Raw genomic sequence first — 24,019 nt, forward strand, 5'->3', positions numbered from 1 at the left:
GCTTGGGGAACCATATGGGGTACTGGAGATAGAACCTGGGTCAACCACATTTTAGGAAACCACCCTACCCATTGTGCTATCTCTCCTCCCCTAACCTAACCCCTATTCTAATGCATAAGTGTCTTCCTCCAAACCTCCTGCTGCACCTTTATCCCAAGAATCCATTATATTCTCTGTAGATGTTCATGGATCAGTGTGCATGAAATGTTTAGCAAAATAAGCCTATGGACCCTACCTTTCTCTGCTACACTGAGCTACTACCTTCTGTAACTATTGGTTTATTTTATCTCATACTACTTATGGAATATATCAAACAAGACACCATGAATTCTGTAAATTTTAGGTGATAGAGGAGGAAGACTAAGTGATGTGGGAAGACCATCAAATGGTCTAACCTCAAGGGGACCCTTCGGGAAGTTCTCACAGAGCAGTTGACAGAGTCTTCTACAACCCAGCTAGCACTGTTTACCTACTATTGCACCAGTTGACTTAGAAGACAAGGTCCTTGTCTTCAGAGTTCATATATGTCTAAGTACCAGACTCATCACATTTATATGGATAACTGCACCTTAATCATCCTTACATTAGTTTCTTAAAGTGCCATTTGAGGGACCAGAGTGATTGTATAGCGGGCATGGTGCTTGCCTTACATGCAGCCAACTCAGGTTCAATTCCAGCATCCCATATGGTGCCCCAAGCAGAGCCAAGAGTAATTCCTGAGTGCAGAGCCAGGAGAATCCCTGAGCATCACTGGTGTGACCAAAAAGAAAACCAACAAACAAATGCCAGTTGATAAGTAAGCTCATGTTCCAGGTCTGGACAGTCAGACAGTTGCACTCTAGAAACTGTTATTGGTAAAGGGATGAACATGTGCCTGGGTAAAACTAATTAGAGTCAAAAAGGTTGTATTCTTTTTTAAATTGTTGGCAAAGAAATTTTCATCATCTGCTGAATTACTGAGAAGGTGAATGTGAGTCCAGACTTTCATGAACCATTCGGCCAGCAAGAGAAAGGAAAAAATAGACACGGTGAGGAATTGTATCCTTATTCCACAGTCTAAAGTATTTATTTACTTATTTATTTATTTTTGCTTTTTTGGCTCACACTCAGCGATGCTCAGGGGTTATTCCTGGCTCTGCACTCAGGAATTACTCCTGGAGGTGCTTGGGGGACCATATGGGATGCCGGGGATCAAACCCAGGTCAGCTGCGTGTTAATAGCACCCACTGTGCTATTGCTCTGGCAGTCTGAGAGTCTGAGTTCTTGAATGGTCAGAGATTTGCACCAGAAACAGATCTTCCCCTTGGGTTTCCCAGTTACATGAACCATTCATTTTATTTTTCCTGCCTTTCTTCCTCCCTTTCATTCTTAGATGTGATACTGTCTGTTAAATCAATATGCAAAACAAAGAATATAAATAATTACTACTTGTTGATCAGTTTTTAAGTACCACACACTATTCTTGGTGCATTAAATTTAATTTTTAACACAACTCCTTTAGTATTAAAGAAATGAGGGACACTTTATTTAATGTTCCATAGACATCGTCAATATCAGCAAGCACAATCTGTATGAGTCATTTTAGCATAAACTCATAATTCAAGTTGCTGTTGCAAGCTAGCTTATTTTTTCCCATTAATGGATAGTGTCTTTCCATTTTTTATGGTTTTGGTTTCCCACATAAAAGATCTTGGGGTTGCTTGTGGAAAACAGTATGGACGATTCTCAAAAAATTAGAAATTGAGCTCCCATTTGACCCAGCAATAGCACTCCTGGGAATATATCCCAGAGAGGCAAAAATGTATAGTCGAAGTGACATCTGCACTTGTTTGTTCATTGCAGCACTCTTTACAATAGCCAGAAACTGGAAGAAACCTGAATGCCCAAGAACAGATGACTGGTTAAAGAAACTTTGGTACATCTACACAATGGAGTACTATGTAGCTCTTAGAAAAGATGAAGTCATAAAATTTACATACAAGTGGTACAACATGGAAAGTATCATGCTAAGCGAAATGAGTCAGAAAGAGAGGGATAGATATAGAAAGATTGCATTCATCTGGGGGATATAAAGTAACAAAATATGAGATTAATACCCAAGAATAGCTGAGATCAGCACCAGGAGGATTACTCCATAACTTAGAGGCCAGCCAGGCATTCTAGGGGAAAGGGCAGCTCACATAGAGAAGGGAGCACCAAATAAAGGGTGTTTGGAGGATCCTCCCAGGAGGGGAGATGCATGTTGAAAGTAGACTATGGACTGAACATGTTTGCCACTCAATGCCTCTTTTGCAGAACACAACACCCAAAAGGAGAGAGAGAACAAAAGGGAATGCCCTGCCACAGAGGCATGGTGGGATGGGGGTGGGGGTGGGGGTGGGAGGGATATTATCCATGGTGTTGGAAAATGGGCACTGATGGAGGGATGGGTATTTAATCATTGTATAATCGAAACCCAAGCACAAAAAATTGTAAATCTACAACTGCACTTCATGGTGTTTCACTAATAAAAAGAAAAAAAAATAAAAAAAGAAAAAGAAAAAAAAAGATCTTGCGGTTAGAGACTGGTGTAGGCAATCATTAGCGCTGCTTACTTTGGGGTCCAAAAATTAACCAGAGGTCTTTCACATGAGGAATTTGCTGCTCACTACTCTTGCCAAGCTGTATGTGTGATATTTTGCACCCTAGTATGCCTATAGTGCAATGGCATGTTTCGCATTATGACTTGGAAAATAGATGAATGATTGCCTTTGCCTTTCTGAAATAATTAATCATTTATTACTCACATTGGTTTCAAGGTGGATCTGACTCCCAGACAAGACAAAAGCAAAACATAATCTAAGGAGAAAGATGTACTGTCCTTGGATAACTTCCTTTCCATTTCTTTGAAAGCTGACCTGCAATGCTAGGGATCAAGTCCCTTAAAAAATATGGTTTTTAAACATGATTTCCACTCAATGCCTCTCTTGCAAACCACAGGACCCAAAAGGAGAGAGAGAGAAAACAAAAGGGAATGCCCTTCCACAGAGGCAGGGTGGAATGGGGGGGATGGGAGGAGGGATGCTGGTACCCGTGGTGGTGGATGATGGGCGCTGGTGGAGGGATGGGTACTTGATCATTGTATAACTGAAAACCAAGCACAAAAAATTTGTAAGTCTATAACTGTACCTCATGGTGTTTTGCTAATAAAAAAATTTTTTTTAAAAAAATATGGTCTTTCAGCGGTCGGTTTGGCGTTTGAATATTATCTGTAATGGACCATTGTGAACTACTTTTATAAAAACAAAATGTATAAAAAATTTTTTTTAAAAAATATTGTCTCACTCCATAAGTTATGACCTCTGTATCCTAGAACAGGAAAACTGAGGGAGCCTCAGAGGTTAGCTGAGGCAGCCATTTCATCTACTAAGATGAAAAAGACAGGCTCATATGCAGTGGCATCTGTGAGGTTTTATAAATAAACAAGAAAGCTGAATCTAATATGACACATTTTAGATTTTATAATGATGTGCCATTAAGATAAGGTATTCATCTTATTTTCCACTTATCTGAGCACTTGAGCTCTCTTCACAACCATGTCTCTCTCTCTCTCACACACACACACCACACACACACACCACACACAACACACACACACACACACACACACCACAAAGTAAAAGGAGAAAGAGAAGTCTGGGGGTATAGCGACTTGCCCAGGTCACACAGATGGAAGGAACAATGCAGCAGTCAGTGTCCAGGGAGCTTCTTATGCTGTCTGGGAGGGTTAGAGAACTCTTTCCACAGGACAGATAGCAAACGTTCTACGTGTCACTTGCACAGTCTCTGTCACTACTACATTACCATGCCATTGCAGCAGCCAAATATAATGTCAGTAAGTGAATTGACCATATGCCATTAAAACATTTTTAATATGGGGACTGAAAATGTTATCTCCAGCACCACAAAGATTAAAACAAAATTTTATTTATGAATATTTTAAAAAGTCCGATACATATATACAATAGTCTTGAGATTTTTTTTAGTCATTTGAAAAACGTAAAATTGTTACATTTGGGGCGTGCTTTCTTATTTTCTTATTGGCAGAGCAAATCAAGAAACAGGTTAGATGTGTCTGGAGGTAAGAGTTTATAAATCTTTGATTTAGAAGACTTAAATGACAATTTTAATATAAATTATCTCGTCTGTTGTCATACTGTCACAATTCTCACATAACATCATCACTAAAACATGCCAGGTTGTCTCTTATTTTCTGCTTCATTTTCAGTTTCATCTTACATTATGAAAGAAAGCAAGAGGCAGCTAAGAATAAAATGTTTCTCTTCCTACCCACATTTCACCATATTTTATGTTAGCATCTTCATTGTTCAGTCAATGATAGAAAAATAAGAACTTGAGATATAAGCCTTTTTTTAAGATTTGAGAAATAAACTGATTTCAAGCTCACTGAGATTTATGCTTTACAGTCTAGTTATTCTTACATTAGAGTGAAATAGGGCTAAATGCTTACATTTAGAGTAGCATTCTGGTTACTCTTACATTAGAGTGAAATAGGACTAAATCTGCTAAGAGTGAAATAGGACTAAATGCTCAACCTCTACTTTTCATTTGATCTTCAACTACATACTTGATATATTACACTTTACCTTTTTGTAGATGCCAAAAATGGTTCCAATAGACACGAGGCAGTCAATATTGGAGGATCCATCAAGGGGATCAAAGCAGACCACATATTTACCCTGGAGAGAGAGAGAGAGAGAGAGAGAGAGAGAGAGAGAGAGAGAGAGAGAGAGAGAGAGAGAGAGAGAAAGAGGGGAGAGAGAGACACTTTATTATGGAAGTAAACACATTATAATGACCTGTAAAGTATGTGCTAAAGGGGTTTAAAAAAGGGAATCAAGGGGAAGTTCAGGATATGTGAGTCTTATTTATACTGTCGTGGAAGATATGAAGTGGCATATAGAATAAAAAATATTAATCTAAAGATTACTAGGTAAAGAAAATACAATACTGGAGATGGGGTGTGGTGTTGGAATTATGTGCCTGAAAAAACATTATTAATAGCATTGTAAACCACAGTCTCAATTTTTTAAAAAAACATTTAAAAAGAAGATACAACTTAGAATAGAAAGTATAGATACAGGTGATAGAATTCAAATTCAGATTAGATACATTAGGTTTACTAAAATTTAATCTTTATGTCATTTATATTGATGAATCACAATTTTGGGTTGAGTTTATGGCAGCCAAAGGAGAATGATAAATAAGGTTAGTAACTTATTTCTCTTTATTTATAGGCAAAATATAACAATTTCTTAGGTGAAGCAAAGATAAGATAGAGATCTATAAGAAAGTTCTAATACAGGGTCTTACTGATATGACGTTTAAGATTGCAGTACACAGAACACTCAACTATCTCCCTATTACAATTTCAAAGGAAATAATCTCTTGCAGTGTGACCAAAGATTCATTCTTTGAATGGGATTTTCAGTGGTACACTAGACCTAACTGTGAGTTTCTCTTTTTAATTCTCCTGTCAGGGAAACCATGTTGAAGTTAACTATGGAAGAGTATTCACTGATTGAAACTGGAAATTGTTATAAATCATAACAATTTGTTTTTGTTTTTGTTTTGGGGGCCACACCCAGTGGTGTTCAGGGTTTACTCCTGACTCTGTGCTCAAGTATCACACCAGGCAGTACTCACAGTTGAGGGGTGTGAGTAGGTATGGGGTACCATGACTGGAACCTGGGTTGGAAAATAATAGTCTTTTTTTCAAGAAAAAGTAAGTTTATCATGATGCATCTAGAAATTTTCCACTCAAACTAGTCACTTGGAGTGATAGCACAGCGGTAGGGCATTTTCCTTGCATACAGCCAACATGGCCTACCCGAGTTCGATTCCTCCGCCCCTCTCGGAGAGCCCGGCAAGCTACCGAGAGTATCTCGCCTGCACGGCAGAGCCTGGCAAGCTCCCCGTGATGTATTCGATATGCCAAACACAGTAACGAGTCTCATGATGGAGACGTTACTGGGCCTGCTCGAGCAAATCAATGATCAACGGGAGGGCCTTTACCTTTACCTTTAGTCACTTGGAGACTGCAGAGATAGTACAGTGCATAGAGCATTTGCCGACACAGGTTTGGTCCCTGACATGCCGTATGGTCCCCTGAGCACAGTCAGGAGTAATTCCTGAGTGCAGAGTAGGCTTACTCAGGAGTAAGCCCTGAGCATTGATGGGTGTAGCCCCTCTACCCCTATCTAAAAAACAAAAACAAATTAGTCACTTTATGATGTTATTAACATCTTAGAAGTTTTAAATGTTCTGCACCAAATTAGGATGATCTTTTGATTCCCTGACCCCTTCCTCTTACAAATCACCTTGGCTGAAACAAGAAAATCCATCACCTGGGAAGAAATACTCCTATCACAAAGAGAGATGGTAGTCAGAAAACAATGGGAAGAAACTAACAGGAAATTAAATAAATTTAATCAACATGCCTAAAATGACCAAGTTCCTTAAAAAGTCCAAAAGGAAATAGCATGAACTTCAATTATGATATATAGCAGTATTATAGAAATTATGTAACAAGGGGCTGGAGCAATAGCACCGTGGGTAGGGCGTTTGCCTTACACATGGCCAACCCGGTTTCAATTCCCAGCATCCCATATGGTCCTCCGAGCACCGCCAGGCATCATTCCTGAGTGCAAAGCCAGGAGTAAGCCCTGTATGTCACCAGGTATGACCGAAAATGCAAAATAAAAAAAAAAAAGGAAAAAGGAAAAAAAAGAAATTATGTAACATAAGTAAATTGGGTGTAGCTCCCTCTCCCACTTAGAAAGGTAAAGACCAGGTACTGGGCATCCTCTTTAAATCCATTTTTCTGATTCCTTCTTTTTCTAATTCTATTCCTTCACATTTCCAAACAAGGAAAGTTTCTAAGCTCATACAATTGAAACTTTCATCTCAAAAAGAATTTTTTTTTGAATAGAGGATAGTTGTTCTTTAAAAGCTATATATATTCTCTTTCTTTCTTTCTTTCTCTCTCACTCTTTCATTCTTTTTTTCTTTCCCTTCCTTCCTTCCTTCCTTCCTTCCTTCCTTCCTTCCTTCCTTCCTTTCTTTCTTTCTGACTTTATGACTACACCCCAGTAGTGCTCAGGGGTTACTCCTGGCTCTACACTCAGGAATCACTCCTTGTGGTGCTCGGGTCCCAGGAACCAAACTCAGGTTAGTCACATCCAAGGCAAGCACCCGACCTGTTATATTATCACTTAGGCCCAAGTGCATACACTTTCATTCGCTGCTTGAATGGTAACTAATTGTGACTCTACAGTGAGTGTACCAAGTATTGAATTAGATGTTAGAATACAGAAAAAATATATAATTCATTCACTTTCCTCTATAAGTGATCAAATTGGTAGTAATTTTAGTGGATTTCAGTGCATAAATCAGTAATAAGAATTTGTTTAGGTTGGAAGCAAAGTTGAGCGAACATGCTGGAAATTTGGTGGAGAGAGATGAAGTAAAAGAAAGTTAAGAGAATTCAGACACTGAAAAGTTTTGTACATTACGGAGCAATAGCACACTGGGTAGGGAATTTGCCTTGCATGTGGCCGACCTGGGTTCGATTCCTCCATCCCTCTCTGAGAGTCCAGCAAGCTACTGAGAGTATCCCGCTCGTGAGGCAGAGCCTGGCAAGCTCCCTGTGGTGTATTCAATATGCCCAAAACAGTAACAACAAGTCTCACAATGGAGATGTTACTGGTGCCCGTTCCAGCAAATCAATTAACAATGGGAGGACAGTGCTACTGTGCAGTGCTATTGTAGTAACTGTGTCCCAAGTACGAGCACACGATAACCACATGAACTGTGATGGGAATGTGTACAGTAAGTACAGATTGGAGATTTGAGAGCTGAGTGCTGAGCATGTAGCTCAGGTTAGATGATTTGTCTTGCATGTGTGAGACCCTGGGCTCATTCTCAAACAATAATAATAATAATAATAGTAATAATAATAATGTACATCTCAACCTTTGTCTGAGAGCAAGTTATTATAAGGTGAAATATGTGAACTGATAAATCTAGGGTAATTCCTAGGATTCCCGCTAAGCTGAACAAATGATATTTATAAAGCCAGGAAGAAAAATTGTTTCATGAAAACACGGACAGCAGAAATGCAAACCCACTCTTTTCTCAGGTTCTACTATTATGGCGTGTTTATCTTCTTCTGACACAAGAACACAGGTGGCAAAGGATGATTTTAACATGTTAATAACCAGGTCATTGGAGAGGATATCCAGTTTCTTCACTTGATCACCTGTCACATTTGTAGATCCAGCAATTCCAAAACTAGAGGGAGGAAAAGTCACAAAAATATAAGCCATTGACAATTGGAATATATATCGTTCCAATATAAAAACCAGATCCCGGAAGAGAAGAGTGCAGTCTTCTGCCCCCGCGCCTGACTGTCCTCGCTCACCAGGACCCCTTGGAAGGGAGCGGGTTGAGCTTTCCTCCCCGCCCCGACCAGGCCTCCAACAGCCAAAGACCCCCAGGACCAGCCACCACCATGCTGAGACCACTCTCCGCACACATGAAGGTACTGGCAGAGGGACAAAGCTACGCGGGTTCCGGGGCCGAGATCTCCAAGCCTACTTGGATTTGAGCCGAGCATCCTCCACCCAGATCCTCCAAATTCCAGTAGGCGGGGGTCACACCCACCAACTGGCCCCCTGGCACCGTGTAATCCCATCAATGGCCAAAACTCAGAAACTATAAAAACCAGATCCCGGAACCGCGTGGCCGCGAATCTTATTATGACATCTTATTATCTCATTCCTACTTTGGACAAACTGGCAGGTTACCGAATGTAGCCTGCCCACAGGGCAGAGTCTGGCAAACTCCCCTTGGTGTACCCAATATGCCAAATACCAGTAACAATGATGGGTCTCATTCTCCTAAAGAGCCTTGAATATAATCTCAGGGCTAGGATGAAGGAGACGTTACTGGGGCCTGCTCAAGGCAATCAACGAATAACAGGATGATTTGTGATTTGTGATTTGTGATCGTTCCAATTTTAGTATATGTGCTGCCGAAGTGAGCACGACAATTGGAATATAGAGATACATGTATAAACCCACTGAAGCAAAGATTCAGCAGCATTTAGAAGAAAGAAAATGAGACACATAGTTTGGGTTGACCAAGAATGTTCATCTCTCTGAACTGGCTGCTGCAGAGAAGAAAACATTGTGACTCACCTTTGTTTCAGAATCAGCACACCATTCTGGTAAAATCTAGGTTACTCAGTATTTTATTATTATTATTATCATAATCATCATCATTATTATTATTGTTGTTGTTGTTCATAATGAGCCTTCTAAAACACTTTCTTAATCACATACCCTGTTAAATTTTAATATGTAAAAACTGGAGAGAATACAAGGTCCTGTTTGTGGTTGGGTCCCCAGCACCATCTGCCCCTCCCTCCCCCACATCACTGGATGTAGCCCCAGCATCCCCCAAACACTGCTGGTGTATCCCAAGTAATCCCAAGTAATCCCTGTCACCACATCCTCTTACCTCACAGTGAAACTGGACTTTTTGGCCAAGAATCACCTGGAGGAACTCTAGGACCTCTTGAGCACCACTTGGAGGCCCTCTAAAATTTGTTTAATTCTTTTGAAAAAATAAAAAAAACCCTTCAATTGTCAAGATATAGAAAGTATCTGTATGTTTTATACATTCAATTACTGCTAAGGTGGGGGCCGGAATGATAGCACAGTGGCTAGGGCACTTGCCTTGCATATAACTGACCCAGATTCTATTCACAGCACTCCAGGTGTTCCCCCCAAACTTTGCTAGGAATGATTCCTGAGCACAGAGTCAGGAGTAAGTCCTGAGCACAGCCAGATGTGGTCCCAAAACAAAAACAAACAAAAATGAAATAAAATAAAATTTTCTTCTTCATATAACTAAAATCTATCATTAAGAGCATATGAATTAAAGGGTCACCAGGAAACATTTGATATATAAGGGGAGCCAGAGTAGCAATAGAAGGATTCCATGGTTTTGTTTTTGTTTTTGTTTTTTGCTTTTTGGGTCACACCTGGTGATGCTCAGGGGTTACTCCTGGCTCAGGAATTACTCCTGGCAGTGCTCGGGGGACCATGCAGGATTCTGGGGATTGAACCCGGGTCAGCCGCGAGCAAGGCAAATGCCCTACCCGCTGTGCTATCGCTCTAGCCCCAAGGGATTTCGTGGTTTTATTTTTAATTTTTTTAATTTTTTTTTTTTTTTTGCTTTTTGGGTCACACCCAGCGATGCACAGGGGTCATTCCTGGCTCTGCACTCAGGAATCACCCCTGGCGGTGCTCCGGGGACCATATGGGATGCTGGGAATCAAACCCGGGTCGGCTGGGTGCAAGGCAAATGCCCTTACCGCTGTGCTATTGCTCCAGCCCCGGTTTCGTGGTTTTAAAGGTGAAAAGTTTCTAAAAGGAAAGGAAAGAGGTTCTTTGTCTGAACCCCTCACTTTGTGAGGAGTAAGCTTATGATGAGACACCAATGGCCTTGTCCAAACTAGAAAAATACAGTAGACATTGGTGGGGGCATAGAAGAGAATCAGGTGCCATGACAGGACTCACTTTGACTTCAAGGCCAGGGTCTCTTGGTGATGTAATCTATGAAGCCTGACAGGAGCCCTAGGAGAAGGGCATGGGGGGGGGGGGGCGGTGGTTGGAGCTTCTGTTTCATTCCCACAGCCCTCCCTCTCTTTCATTCTGGGAATTGAACTCAGGGCCTCCCTGACAAGGCAAATTCTCTATGGCTGGGCTACATCCCTGGCCCTCTACTTTATGTTCAAGATAGCTGCAAGTCATTACTTATAGAAGCCCAGAATCCAAATATCTTATCTGAAAGGTTATTAGTCACATCTTATCTGAAACACAGTCTGGCAGGGTGAGAGCAGTGGGTAGGCACACACGTGGGTTGCCTGGGGCCCCGCCCTCTTCCAGCACCAAACTAACTGAAAATGCAGCCCCATCTATTAGAATGAGGGAATAGGAAGGTTGAATAAAAGCATTAAAAGAGGGGAGATAATTTTAGGAAAGAAAGCACAGCACAAGATAAGAGAAGAGGGAAAGAAAGCACAGCACAAGATAAGGGAAGAGGAAGATAGAATGTTCAGAGACACCACCCAAGAGCTGTGAGTGAGTGAAAAGCTATCAAAGCACCCCGACGCAGAGCACTGTGAGAATTTGCAAACACTGATTGTCACTGCTTCAACACCTGAGCATGCATTTCCACAAAACAGCCTACATGTATCTCTGACAGGACGAAACAGATCCAATATCAGAAATATCCAACCCTAAATGCTCCACTGTCTTGACCTCTGAGCACTGATTTAAAAAGAAATTTCAGCAACTGTTATACACTGGAACTTAGCAGCTTTAGGAAGCAGACTGGAAAATAAACCCAACAGTGCTGGAGCTCTGCATCATATTTCCCTGAAAGAGGGGAGAGCTTATGTTTGCTGAATGATAGGGTTTGCTTCCATTCAGTTCTACTTTTTTTTTCTGCAAATAGAGTTTTCAGTTTCAATTGCTGGTAAGTTTTCAGCAGGTTATTAATTACATTTTGATCCTGAATGGTCTTGGACTTGCTCTCCATGTTCCTCTCTCTCTCTCATTTCCTTCTTCCCTCTTTCCCTCCCTATATCACTTCCTTACTTCTTCCCTCCTTTTCTTCCTTTCTCTCTCCCTTCCTCCCCTTCCCTCTTTTTTACTCCTTCCAATATTTTCTGGGATAAAAGACATGAAAAATAAAAAAAATTTTTTTTGCTGAGAAGAAATGTATTTTAGAGTTTGGAGGTCTTTTTTTTTTTAAATTTTTATTAGTGAAACATCATGAGGTACAGTTGTAGACTTACAAGTTTTTGTGCTTGGGTTTCAGTTATACAATGATCGAGTACCCATCCCTCCACCAGTGCCCTTTCTCCACCACCAATGACCCAAGTATCCCTCCAACCCCCCACCCCATCCCGCCTCTGTGGCAGGGCAGTACCTTTTGTTTTCTCTCTCCTTTTGGGTGCTGAGGTTTGCAAAAGAGGCATTGAGTGGCAATCATGTTCAGTCTATAGTCCACTTTCAGTATGCATCTACCATCCTGGGAGGATCCTCCCAACACCCTTTACTTGGTATTCCCTTCTCTAGCTGACCTGCGTTTCCCCCTAGCTTGTGCGGCTGGCCTTCAAGCCATGGAGTGAACCTCCTGGTACTTAACCTCAACTATTCTTGAATGTTAGTCTCCTAATTTGTTACTTTATATTTCTCAAAGGAATGCCATCTTTCTATGGCTGTCCCTCTCTTTATGACTCAATTCACACAGCATGAAACTTTCCATGTAGTACTACTTGTATGTAAATTTCATGACTTCATCTTTTCTAACAGCTGCATAGCACTCCATTGTGTAGATGTACCAAGGTTTCTTTAACCAGTCATCTGTTCTCAGGCACTCGGGTTTTTTCCAGATTTTGGCTATTGCGAACATAGAAGTATAGATGTCATTTTGACTATACTTTTTTTTGCCTCTCCGGAATATATTCCCAGGAGTGGTATTGCTGGATCAAATGGGAGCTCAATTTCTATTTTTTTGAGAATTGTCCGTACTGTTTTCCAAAAGGGTTGAACCAGTCGGCATTCCTACCAGCAGAAGGAGAGTCCCTTTCTTGCCACATCTGCACCAACACGGGTTGCTTTTGTTCTTTTGGTTTTGGGCCAGTCTCTGGTGTGAAATGATATCTCATTATTGTTTTGATCTGCATCTCTCTGATGATTAGTGATGTAGAGCATTTTATCATGTGCCTTTTAACCATTCGGATTTCTTCTTTGAGAAAGTTTCTGTTCATTTCATCACCTCATTTTTTTGATGGGGTTGTATGTTCTCTTCTTGTAGAGTTCAACCGGTGGTTTGTATATCCTTGATATCAACCCTTTATCAGATGGGTATTGGGTGCATATCCTTTCCCATTCTGTAGATTGTCTTTATATTCTGGTCACTATATCTTTTGAGGTGCATAAGCTTCTTAGCTTAAGACAGACCCATTTGTTTATCTCTGTTTCCACTTGGTTGGTCAGTGGAGTGTCGTCTCTGAAGATACCGTTAGCCTCAATATCATGAAGGTTTTTGCTGACCTTGTCTCACCATCAGACCGGAGGTCTTTTTTAAAAACCACCATTCATGCCCTGCGTTCCTAGGAAATGGCCTGCAGCTCAAGCCCTTCCGCCCAGTCATACAATCTGCTTTTGTGGGTGGAATGGGCTAACATGTCAGTTGACATTCTCTTTCTCTTTGACTTCCTTTTTTCTGATTATTTTCCTTCACACATTTCAGGAAATTATCTCACTCTTAGCGTGCTTGATATGTCCAGTAGAGTATTCTCTTGGCAAGTGTCTTGCCCTTTACTTGCTAGTTTACAACACCAACATCAACATGCTTAGCAATGCTCTAGACATTTCTCCCAGTTTTGTCATGGGAGCATTTGCGCATTCTAGTACAATGCCTACAGTATCACCTTTCTTGTGGGTCCACATCTTTGTGGCCAAAGGATCAACTCTGTGCTTTCTGAAAGTCTAGAAAACATAGAACATGGCCTCTCCTCTTTCTTTAAGTTGGTCATTTAGACCGTTTCCTGAGATATGATGGTTCTGGCTGAAAAGCAGGGAAAACTTTCTCAAGTACAAACATGATTTGAAAGAGTTTCCACACTTTAATGTTGATAGTAATGATATACACAATTATATCATTTATTACCAAGTACTCCTGGCACATGATCTTAGCTCATGAAGCTAATCATGAGTGGTGTTTCTTACACCATCCTGAATTGCTCAGCTAAATGCTCAATCAAGTTTGGGAGGCAGCCAAGACAAGTTTGGAGTCCATTCCCAAGGGTCAATTAAAAGCTAGAAGCAGTCAAGATTTATGAAAATATGACAGAAAAAAAGAAAAAAGAAAAAACTTCAGAAATACCATCAAGGAACTAATTAATTGACGAACACACTGCATTTGCTTATCATTTGTTTTCAGACCCCACTTAAAAATAATGAATTTTTGTATTCTAATCAGCCATGTTTTCTTAGGGATAGATTCATGAAAGTCTTCACTGTTATCTGTTGCCACATCAAGAAGACAGGGTAACCTATCTACAGGACTGATATAAGTCAAGAGCCTCAGCTCCTCAGAACAGCATTTACTTGGACAATGAATCGGTTGAGTTCTTCAAACCACAGCTCTCGAATGGTCCAGGCAATCAGAGGGAAATAGAGGGGACCAGAAGAAAGACCATATTTTGTTCTTATTTGTTTTTTGGTTTCTGGAACACACTAAGTTGTACTCAAGGCTTACTCCTGGCTCTGTATTCAGAAATTAGACTTGGTTGGTACCAGGGGATCATATGGGGTTCTTGGGATGGAATCCAGGTAGGCTATGTGCAAAGCAAATGCCCTACTTGCTATACCATCTCTCCAGCCCCACAAGACCTCATTTTGAAGGAACAACCATGCACCACCATGAACAGGAGGCATCAACCACCCTGGGAAAGTTTAAAACCACAAATTCTTAGATTAATACACAATCTAAGACCCTGGTACTAAATGAGGCTGCAGAGATGTAAAGAAATTATCATATAATCTTGTTTTTAAAAAGAGAGAGACTTCCAGAGGATAACTATAATTTTCACTTTATAGAGAAAGAAAATCAAGGCAAAAGGGTAAGGAAATGGGTTCATCAAGTGTAAAGATTTGAGCCAGGTATAAATCTCAGCTTATCTCCTTCTCCTGCCTCACCCAGAAAAGGATTCAATAGTGATCTGGCACTGTTCATGTAGCAACAGAAACAGTTTTGACTAAGCTAGAGACTATACTAAGAAAGCTTTCCTATTGTCTTGGGACCAAGCCTCACTCAGAAATTAACCTTCTGTAAATTCAAGAACATGGATTTTTGTGACTGAACTCTCCATACTTTCCTGGAGTCAGGATAGGCTCCCCCACCACCAACTCCCTGTACTTCTGGAAGCCCTAGCAGTCACACCCACACCCTAAAGCCACCACCAAGTCAAACATTTAACTCTAGCTGTACCACCCAGTTAGAAATTCTGGATTTCCTTGGATACCTCCAAACTCTACAACACTGATAATCCAGTAGTAGCACTCTAGATTAGATGGGATGTGACATAGAAGGCAAGCAATCTTGACTAACCAACAGTTACACCGAATGCTTAACCTGTAACAACATTTTAGTAATCCTTCATACAAGGACTTAAGATACAACAATTTATACTAATTTTATTCTAAGAAAATATTTTTCGATATCTCCTTATCAATTTATTGATAACAAGCAATATAAAATAAAATATTGTGGACCTGCTATAGGGGCAGGCTTGAGGGGTGGTTGGAAAAATTGGAGATAATGGTAGAGGGAAGGTTATAATGGTGGTGGGATTGCTGTTGGAATATTTAATAGCTATAACAAATGACCTCGCAAACTACTGTCACTGTCCTCCTGTTGTTCATTGGTTTGCTCAAGTGGGCCCAGTAACATTGTGAGACTTGTTGTTAATGTGTTTGGCATATCGAATATGTCATGGTAGCTTGCCAGGCTTTGCCATGCGGGCGAGGTACTCTTGGTAGTTTGCCGGGCTCTCTGAGAGGGATGGAGGAATCAAACTCGGGTCAGTCGGGCTGGCCACGTGCGAGGCAAATACCCTGCCCAGTGCTATCGCTCCATCCCATAGTGTTTATATAAAGTGTAGGGGGAAAATTTACATAAGTAGGCCTTGTCACCTTCATATAAACTCCAAAATTATTAGTACAGAATTTCCTTTAAAGTTATGTTAAAGACAGATAAGGCATAATTATTGCCATAATGAGATCCAAGTATAAAGTAAAATTTAATGCAATATACTTTAGATTCAAGTTGAGAACTTTATGTAAATGAGAATAATCATTTTATTATATTGCATCAAAGGGTTTTATTTTCTTTATTTACATAGGTTAAAATCATATAGCAATCACAAATTGGTTCTAACTGATTTATTTTCTGACAATTCTATTTGCCATTTCTTAAAGGGTTTTTGGAATAAATAACATAAAATCAATTTGTTATATGCCTAAAGGGGCAGGCTGGGAATGGGAGAGAAAATGGGGATACTGGTGAAGGGAAGGTCACACTGGTGGTGTTGGATCATTAAATGTTTGAAGTGATTGTATAATGAGCAACTTCATAAATCACAGCTTTTAATAAAAGTAAGTATATATGTGCACATACACACATATATACACATATATATGTATATTTATATATGAAAGCTTTCCTGACTTACACAAAAGGAAGACAACAGCAAAGACTTGCCTCCATAACTGGGACTCTGTGCTCTGGGGTTCAAACCTAGTTCTGCCATATACATACTGAGTAGCCACGGACAAGTCATTTTGCAAAATGACCTTTGGTTTTTCATCTGCCAAGTGGAAATTAGAATACGTGCTTCAGAGGATGAAGGAGGGGAAGTAAAAGAGTTAACAGAGATAAAAGGCTCATAACAGCCTGACACAGACAGGTGATGGTTCCATCCCCCCCGCCATCTCCCTTCATTGTTTATTTTTAACCCATGAGAAATAAGGCCATGTGTTCTGGAGACAGCTGGTTCCAACTCTTCCTCTCATTGACTAGGTAACCTCCACAAAGTTGTCTAAGATCCTTAATTGATTCTTTGTTTCCAGAATTTCAAGGATAAGGGTTAATCCATATGATGTCCCTGGTTCACAATAGCCAAATGGTAACCTTCACTATTAATGGAGCCCGTGTCCTACTATATTAGTGAGAGAGAGAGAGAGAGGGAGCGCGAGAGAGAAAGACAGAGAGAGGAAAAGTCTGATCTTTAAGTCAGTTTTGCCAGTAACTGCTGGAAAAGCAGTCGATATAAAAATTTTTCAAAGGTAAAGGGCAACAAAAGAAAGTGCTCCAAGTTTCCAAGTTTCCATTTGGATCAATTCTCACTATTATTTCATTTAATATGTATATGATATTTCACTTCTATTTCAAATTATGTAGCTCAAATGGTTCAAGTTTGAGAAAATATCCTGTCAGATTTTAAGCTCATGTGATTGTTACATTTTTAAAATTGTTGCATCTTAAGAAATGTATTTACTTTTTACAATATGACAATGTTATTTTATCCTTGCAGTACTGTTATACCATGCCCCCCATGAGAGTGCCAGGATCCTGGTCTGAAGCCTCCCCTCAAGGCCCTTCACCTTTAGATCACAGATATACTGCTGTATCTCAAGGTTTGTTTCCACGAGGGAATGTCTAATCCTTGATTTTACATTCCACAAATTAGTGTGATCACTTGGTGTTTGTAATTGGGGTTTTTGACTTAATTCACTTAGCATGACATACTCCAATCCCACCCAAGTTTCAGAAAACTGCAAGATTTCATTTGTTCTCATGGCTGAGTGGTATTCCATTGCATAATGTTTTTTATACACACACATTATAATTTTGTTACACACTCATTTGTTTTTGGGCACTTGTGTTGTCTCCAGGTCTAGGCTATTTTGTACATAATGCTGCCATCAACATTGTGTGTAAATACCCTTTTGTGTCAATGGTTTTGTGTTCTTCAGAGAGATACCCAGAGTGCAATTGCAGAATTATATAGAAGCGCCATCTTAATTTTTTCAGAACTGTCCGAACTGTTTTCCAATAAAGCTACACCACGCTATTGTAATTGTTTCTTTAAACTCCTCAAGACATAAAAGGTCTCTTTCTGGAGACTGAAAAACAAAAAACCAAAAACTTTGAGAAGCCATAATCGAAATGTCTCCTTTACTGTAATGTAAACCTTGCTGAAAAATTGAAAAGCTCTAAGTCCTTTTAATTCATAAAATTGAGAACTTATTAGAAGGAAAGCTTAATTGGGTTAGTATTTTTAAATTCTGAGGAATGTGGGTTAAATAGTCACATTGTGGGCCATAGAGTCAGCTTAGCCAGCCACATGCGGGTTTCCATGTAGGAGGCTGGGTTTGACCCCAGCACTGCGGGGCCTCCTGAGCACCTCCAGGAGTAACACCTGAGCACAGAGTCTGGCGTAGCTCCGTGTAGTATGCAAACCCCTCCCAACCATAAACAAACAAGAATATTAGCATGGCTTCTTCAAATTTGAGCATGGTTTTGAAACGGAATGATACACTTCACAGGACTAAGATCTGTTTCTGTGATGACCGGGAGGCATTCCCTTCGACTGCATTTCTGAAGCACAGCTTGAGATGAGAGGTGGGAGCCAGAGCTCAGGAAGAATTCAGGAATAACTGATTATGGTTCCCTGGGTTATTTATTTATTTTTACCTAACTTCAGGAGCTTTTTCCCTTGATGCTGGTCACCCACAAAGGGAGTGAATAGGAGAGCCTATTCTCAGAAGACCCCACTAGACAAAGTGAGAGGCGGAGTATCACTAAGTTCGATCATCACAGGTCCCCAGAGCTCCAGGGGAGCAGCCCTTGAACACTTCCAGGTGTGCCCCAAATGGAAGAAAGTTTGCAAGACACTTTCTTTAAAGTTTGCAGTCAAAAGTCATAAACTCTGAATCTGAAGATTAGTATTTGAAAATTGAATTTGGAGGCTGTATTAGTCAACCTGTGATTCAAAAATTAAAAATGAAAATTATTTTTTATTTTCTTCCATCAAACAATTAAAAGTACCCTTAGTAATTTTTATATATAGGGCATGCATAAAAATTTTATACATATATATACATAAAAATATATGTATATATACATATGCATTAAAGTTGCCTTTCTGATCACCAAATGAAGGACATGATGTGATAAGGTATCCATAACCAGTGAAGTCTCAATATCATATGATGATCTTGTCTGGAATACATACCTACTGCATGACTCACGTGTAGGTCACTATTAATGAATGAAAAATTAAATATATAATGGTACAAACTGATTGAAAACAACCTTCAGTTTACTGACATACTCAATATGCCAAACACAGTAACAACAAGTCTCAAAAAATGGAGACATTACTGGGCCCACTTGAGCAAGTCGATGAACAATAGGAGAACAGTACTCACTTAATAAAGTCGGATTATCCTGTCATAACACTCTGAGGTTGAAGAAAAGAAGCTGTGTCCATCTTGCAAGATGTAAAATTGAGGTGTGGTGCTGTTCTGACAATTGCAGGAATTAAATGTCAGAGCAAAGAATTTGAATCTAGCTCTCCAAAATGTGTTCTTAAGGTCCAAATGTTTCTGTTCTGCCAAATCCAGTCTTTTTTTTTTTGGTGTGTGTGTGTGGGGGGGGGGGGGGAGAGGGGCAAACCAGCAAACGTTCAGGGGTTACTCCTGGTCCTATGGTTAGGAATTACTCCTGGAAGCGATTGGTAGGATATACGGGGCTCGATATCGAACCCAGATTAGCTACATTCAAGGCATGTGCCTTATCCACTACAGTATCTCTCTGTTCTTCTCATCCAGTCCACATCAGACTTCTCCTATGTCTCTTCCTTTCCAGAGGGGGAGGGTTGGGACACACCCAGCAGTGCTCAGAGGTTATTCCTTCTTCTGTCCTCAGGAATTACTTATAGTGGGCCAGGGAAACTATAAGGGATTCTAGAGGTAAAACCTGGGTTTTCACAAGTGTTTGTGGGGTGGAGGGTTGGTAAGATAGAGAAGGGACCAGGATGACAATAATACTGGAAATGATCATGCTGGACAAGTACTGAGGGTTACAGTAGGTAAAGGGATATACAGAATAACCTTTCAGTATTTGTACTGCAAACCAGAATGCCTAAAAGGAAAGAGAAAGAGAGAGAGATAGACAGACAGAGACAGAGAGAGACAGAGAAAAAGAGAGAAAGAGAAGGAAGAAAAATTCCTGCCATAGAGGTAAGCTGGGGCAGGGGAGGTGACGGGAGGGAACCTGGGGACACTGGTGCTAGGAAATGTACACTGGTGGAGGGACGGGTGTTGGAACACTATATGACTAAAACAAGATTATGAACAGCTTTACAAAGATCTATCTCACAGTGATTCAATAATAAAATCTTTAAAAAGAAAACCTGCATTGGCCGCATAGTGTGCAAACGCTCTACCCACTGCACTGTCTTTCCAACTCTCTTCCTCTTCTTTAATAATCTTGTTCTGATTATTACTTTGATAGCTCTGCTTTTTCTATTATGCTACTTCCTGTCTTAGTCTTTTCTCCCCCAACTCAATGGCTTCATCCATATCTTCTAATATCGATTTTTATCATGCCATCACCCACCATACTCTCCTCTTTGCACACCTCTAAACATAAAGGATACAACAATTCAACTTTCAAAAAGGCCTCAGCATTCTGGCTTTCTGCTTTCATCAAACCAAATAAGGCACTTTCCCAGAGCATTTTCCCAACTCGTATCTTTACTTATACCTTGAGCTAGTCCAAAATGCTTTTAGTCATGAGGCTTGGTGACAATCTTTTCCAGTTCATTGTAAACCCCCATCATGATGCTCCTTAATTTGTCCGTGCACATCATATTCAGGCACCTCAATGAAAGCATTTGCAGAATCTCTACTGTGTTTTATATCTAAATCTATACCAAGTCCTGTGTGTGTGTGTGCACACACACATGTGAGCGTGCAGCATAAGCCAATTTCATTTCACCTCATTCTCTTCTAGGACTTTATGCATTGTAAATATTCAATAATGTCTATGGAACTGAATGGAACCAGTGAATTCTTTAATTTCATATACCTAATGAATAAAAAAATATACTCTTAGAAGACAGTTTTCCCAGAAGAAATGAAAACAACAAAATAGGGGAACACTTGGATTTGAACCAGGATTGCATTGGTGTAAGTAGCAAGTTGCTGACTGTTGCTGCAAGTGAGCAGAAGGCTGGCAGCACTTGACCTAGAACATCACCTCTTCTCTCCTCAGGGAGGGGAGCCCTACACAGCTGATGCTTTGAGGACCAGTTCCCGGATAAAATAGATCACATCACGGGATGCAATTCTTAATTCAAATAAAAAAAATTTTAACTAATAGGTGAGCTCTAGCTGATTTCTGCAAAATCAAGGAAGACATGGAATTTGGTGAAAAAAGAAAAAGCCATGCATCAGGTCACCTGACCCCAGGGTTACAAACTCTAAAAGAGGGGTTGGATAAGGTGATTTCTGAGTTTTTTCAATTTACACTGTTAACTTAGGACTCAATGAGCATTTTATTATGAGTAATTACAGAAGTTGTAGTACCAACTGCTGTTTTAAAGAAGGTCTCATGCTTAATGCGTAGATGCCTTCTTGAGGGATATCATGGCTGAGAACCATAACTGATTCTTTTGAGGTTTCTGCAAATCTGAAATCATCTTGTCTCTCCGGATACAGACTAGGGCAAATCTTTAGTACTAAGCTACTGTTTTTAGGTACCCTGACCTTTCATCCAGGACAGAGAAGCCGATAATGAATGGAATTTAGAGACCTAGCTTGAGATTCTATCTTATTGGTGCCAGTCTGATTCATGTCACATTGACACAACCCAACACTTATATTCACAAGAAATACTTCACATGTATAGGTTCTAATTTTTCCTCATCAGCAACGCGCTTACTCTGTTTCATAGGTAAAGTGTTTGACAAAGACCTATAAGATGTCTAAACACTGGGAAAGTCAAACATCTCATAAATGTCCATACAATGGAATGTTGTAACAGTTGAGGAAGGAGATGAATTTATATGTCCTGGTATTGAAGAATGTTCATCATATGCTACTGAATAATGGAACCCATCTACAGAATAATGAGGCGTGATTTATTTGTTATTGTGTGTGCCTATGTAAATACATATCTCTGTATAAATTTATAAGAGTATAAAGAAGTATCTGGGAAAATATCCATTAAATCATTAATGGAAAACAGCAGCAAATGAATATAGATCAGTTTCACCATTCCCTTTGTGTTCTTTTGAGAAGTTTGAATCTCTATCAAGAAGTACAACTTATTAAAGGATTATAACAATAATATTTTAAAATATTGCATTCACAGACATCTAGTAAAATAAGGTACATACATTATATAAATAAGCTTAGTACCTTTGTCTAGTCCCAACATCAAAATCTTACTAAGGTTTTTCGAAAGGTGGAAAAAATAAACTTCAAAGCGCATCTTACATTCCTGAGTCAACCTTGCTGTTATGAATAATGCTGATATTTTAATACAAGAAATGTCAAGTACTCAACACACAAGCACGCACGCACACACACACACATACACACACACAGGTAAAACTGTGAGGTTACCTCTATTCGTTACAAATTAAAATTTGAACTAAAGACGTTACAGTTTCCTACATCTCTCAGAAGAGCACTATGAAGCGGGGTTGGGAGAGAGCAGGGGAATCCCCCCTCCCAGGCTGTGCCCGTCCTCTCCCCGCTCAGCAGGCCCTCCTCAGTGTGGCACCGACCTATGCCTTAGTGGCAGATCTTGACTGTTCACAGGGAGGGGCGAGCGGAAGCAGCTCGCAGGGGGCTTCTTCGGACCACCCAGAGTGTGCTGGGCAGCGCCACATCTTTGGCCTGAGACGCGCCGGGAGGGAGTGTGGGGCGGGTGACAGCCAGTTCCCGGCCTCGAGATCGAGGACCAACCCAACACAGCACTTTGCGCTGCAGCACCGCCTGCCCAGTAGTGGAGCTCCCCTGGCCTGGGCGCTGTCTGGGGTTCCTTTTCTCCCCAAGCGTGGGTCGGAGCCGGCCTCCGGCTCCCGCTCCGGAGGACTCTGACCCCCACCCCCCCACCCCTCCCACCCCGCGGGCCAGGCGCCGCGCTCTGCGCTCAGAGTGGCTCCAGGCACTCGATCTGCACCGCCTGCGCCTCTCGCGGGACCCTCCCTCCAGCAGAGCCATCCAGAGAGGGGAAGCCTTGCACACAGGGGAGGGCACCCGCAGCACGACCCCTGGCTCAGCCCCTTCCCGCGGGGACAGGCGGGTTTGGAGGGGCGGCGGCGGGGCAGGGGTGCGTGCGGCTGTCCCGTAGCGCAGCCCCTTCCCTCGGGGACCGGCTGGTTTGGTGGGGCACGCGGCGGGGCAGGGGTGCGACTGTCCCCTGGCGCTGCCCCTTCCCGCGGGGACGGGAGGGTTTGGGGGGCTGCGCGCGGTGGGGTAGGGGTGCGTGGGGCTGTCCCGTAGCGCAGCCCCTTCCCTCGGGGACCGGCTGGTTTGGTGGGGCACGCGGCGGGGCAGGGGTGCGACTGTCCCCTGGCGCTGCCCCTTCCCGCAGGGACGGGCGGGTTTGGGGGTGGGGGCGCGCGGCGGGGCAGGGGCGCGGCGGCCCCGGCTGCACTCACAGGTCGGCGAGGCCAGCCTTGCGCACGGCAGTGGAGATGGCCTTCACGGCCGAGCACAGCGAGCTGAGCAGCTGGGTCAGCTCGCCCGTGCCGTGCGCCTTCCTGCCCTCCTCCAGGACGAAGCGGGTCAGGGTGACGATGTCCGTGTCGAAGGCCGTCTTCTCAGTCATGCTGTGACGCGGTGCGGGCCGGACAGGTGCGGTGCGGGCCGGGCAGGTGCACTCAGGTGCGCTCAGGTGCGCTCAGGTGTGCTCAGATGCGCTCAGGTGCGCCGCGGGCCGGGCTGGAAGGGCGCGTAGACTGCGGACTGCACCACTCCGAGTGCCACTGGCGCCTCCGGCCGCGCTGTCACTGGGGACCCGGCGGGCGTTGGTGCCCGCCCCGCCCCGCCCCGCCTCGGGGACACCCGCGTCGCCCCGCCCCGCCCAGGACGCCGCGCCTCGCGGGCTGCCAGTGTTCTCCCCAGGGTCACAGCGCGACCTCTCCGCGCAGGCCTCGCCGGACCCCACAGAGAATCGGATGGGGCGTCCACGTGCTCGAACCGGCCCGCCGGGATGGGGAAGCCTCGAGGGGCCTCTCTCTTCCCCAGGCGCCCTCCAGACGCGGCCTTCCTGCCCGTCCTCTCTTTCCTCC

At 42.1% G+C, this 24,019-nt stretch overlaps 1 protein-coding gene across 1 annotated transcript in view; it reads right to left on the minus strand.

The window, feature by feature from the left end:
• Positions 1-23,726, minus strand: part of FBP1 (fructose-bisphosphatase 1) — a 36,187-nt gene extending 12,461 nt beyond the window's left edge. The window contains exons 1-3 of the mRNA XM_056127355.1: positions 23,387-23,726; positions 8,190-8,352; positions 4,647-4,739 (exon numbers count right to left, since the gene is read on the minus strand). Coding sequence (XP_055983330.1) covers positions 4,647-4,739; positions 8,190-8,352; positions 23,387-23,556 — 426 coding nt within the window. The 5' untranslated portion in view covers positions 23,557-23,726. The remainder of the gene's footprint in view (positions 1-4,646; positions 4,740-8,189; positions 8,353-23,386) is intronic.
• Positions 23,727-24,019: the final 293 nt, after the last annotated feature.

This window comes from Sorex fumeus, unplaced genomic scaffold (genome assembly GCF_029834395.1).
Source record: "Sorex fumeus unplaced genomic scaffold, SorFum_2.1 ptg000063l, whole genome shotgun sequence".
Taxonomy (NCBI): Eukaryota; Metazoa; Chordata; class Mammalia; order Eulipotyphla; family Soricidae; genus Sorex; species Sorex fumeus.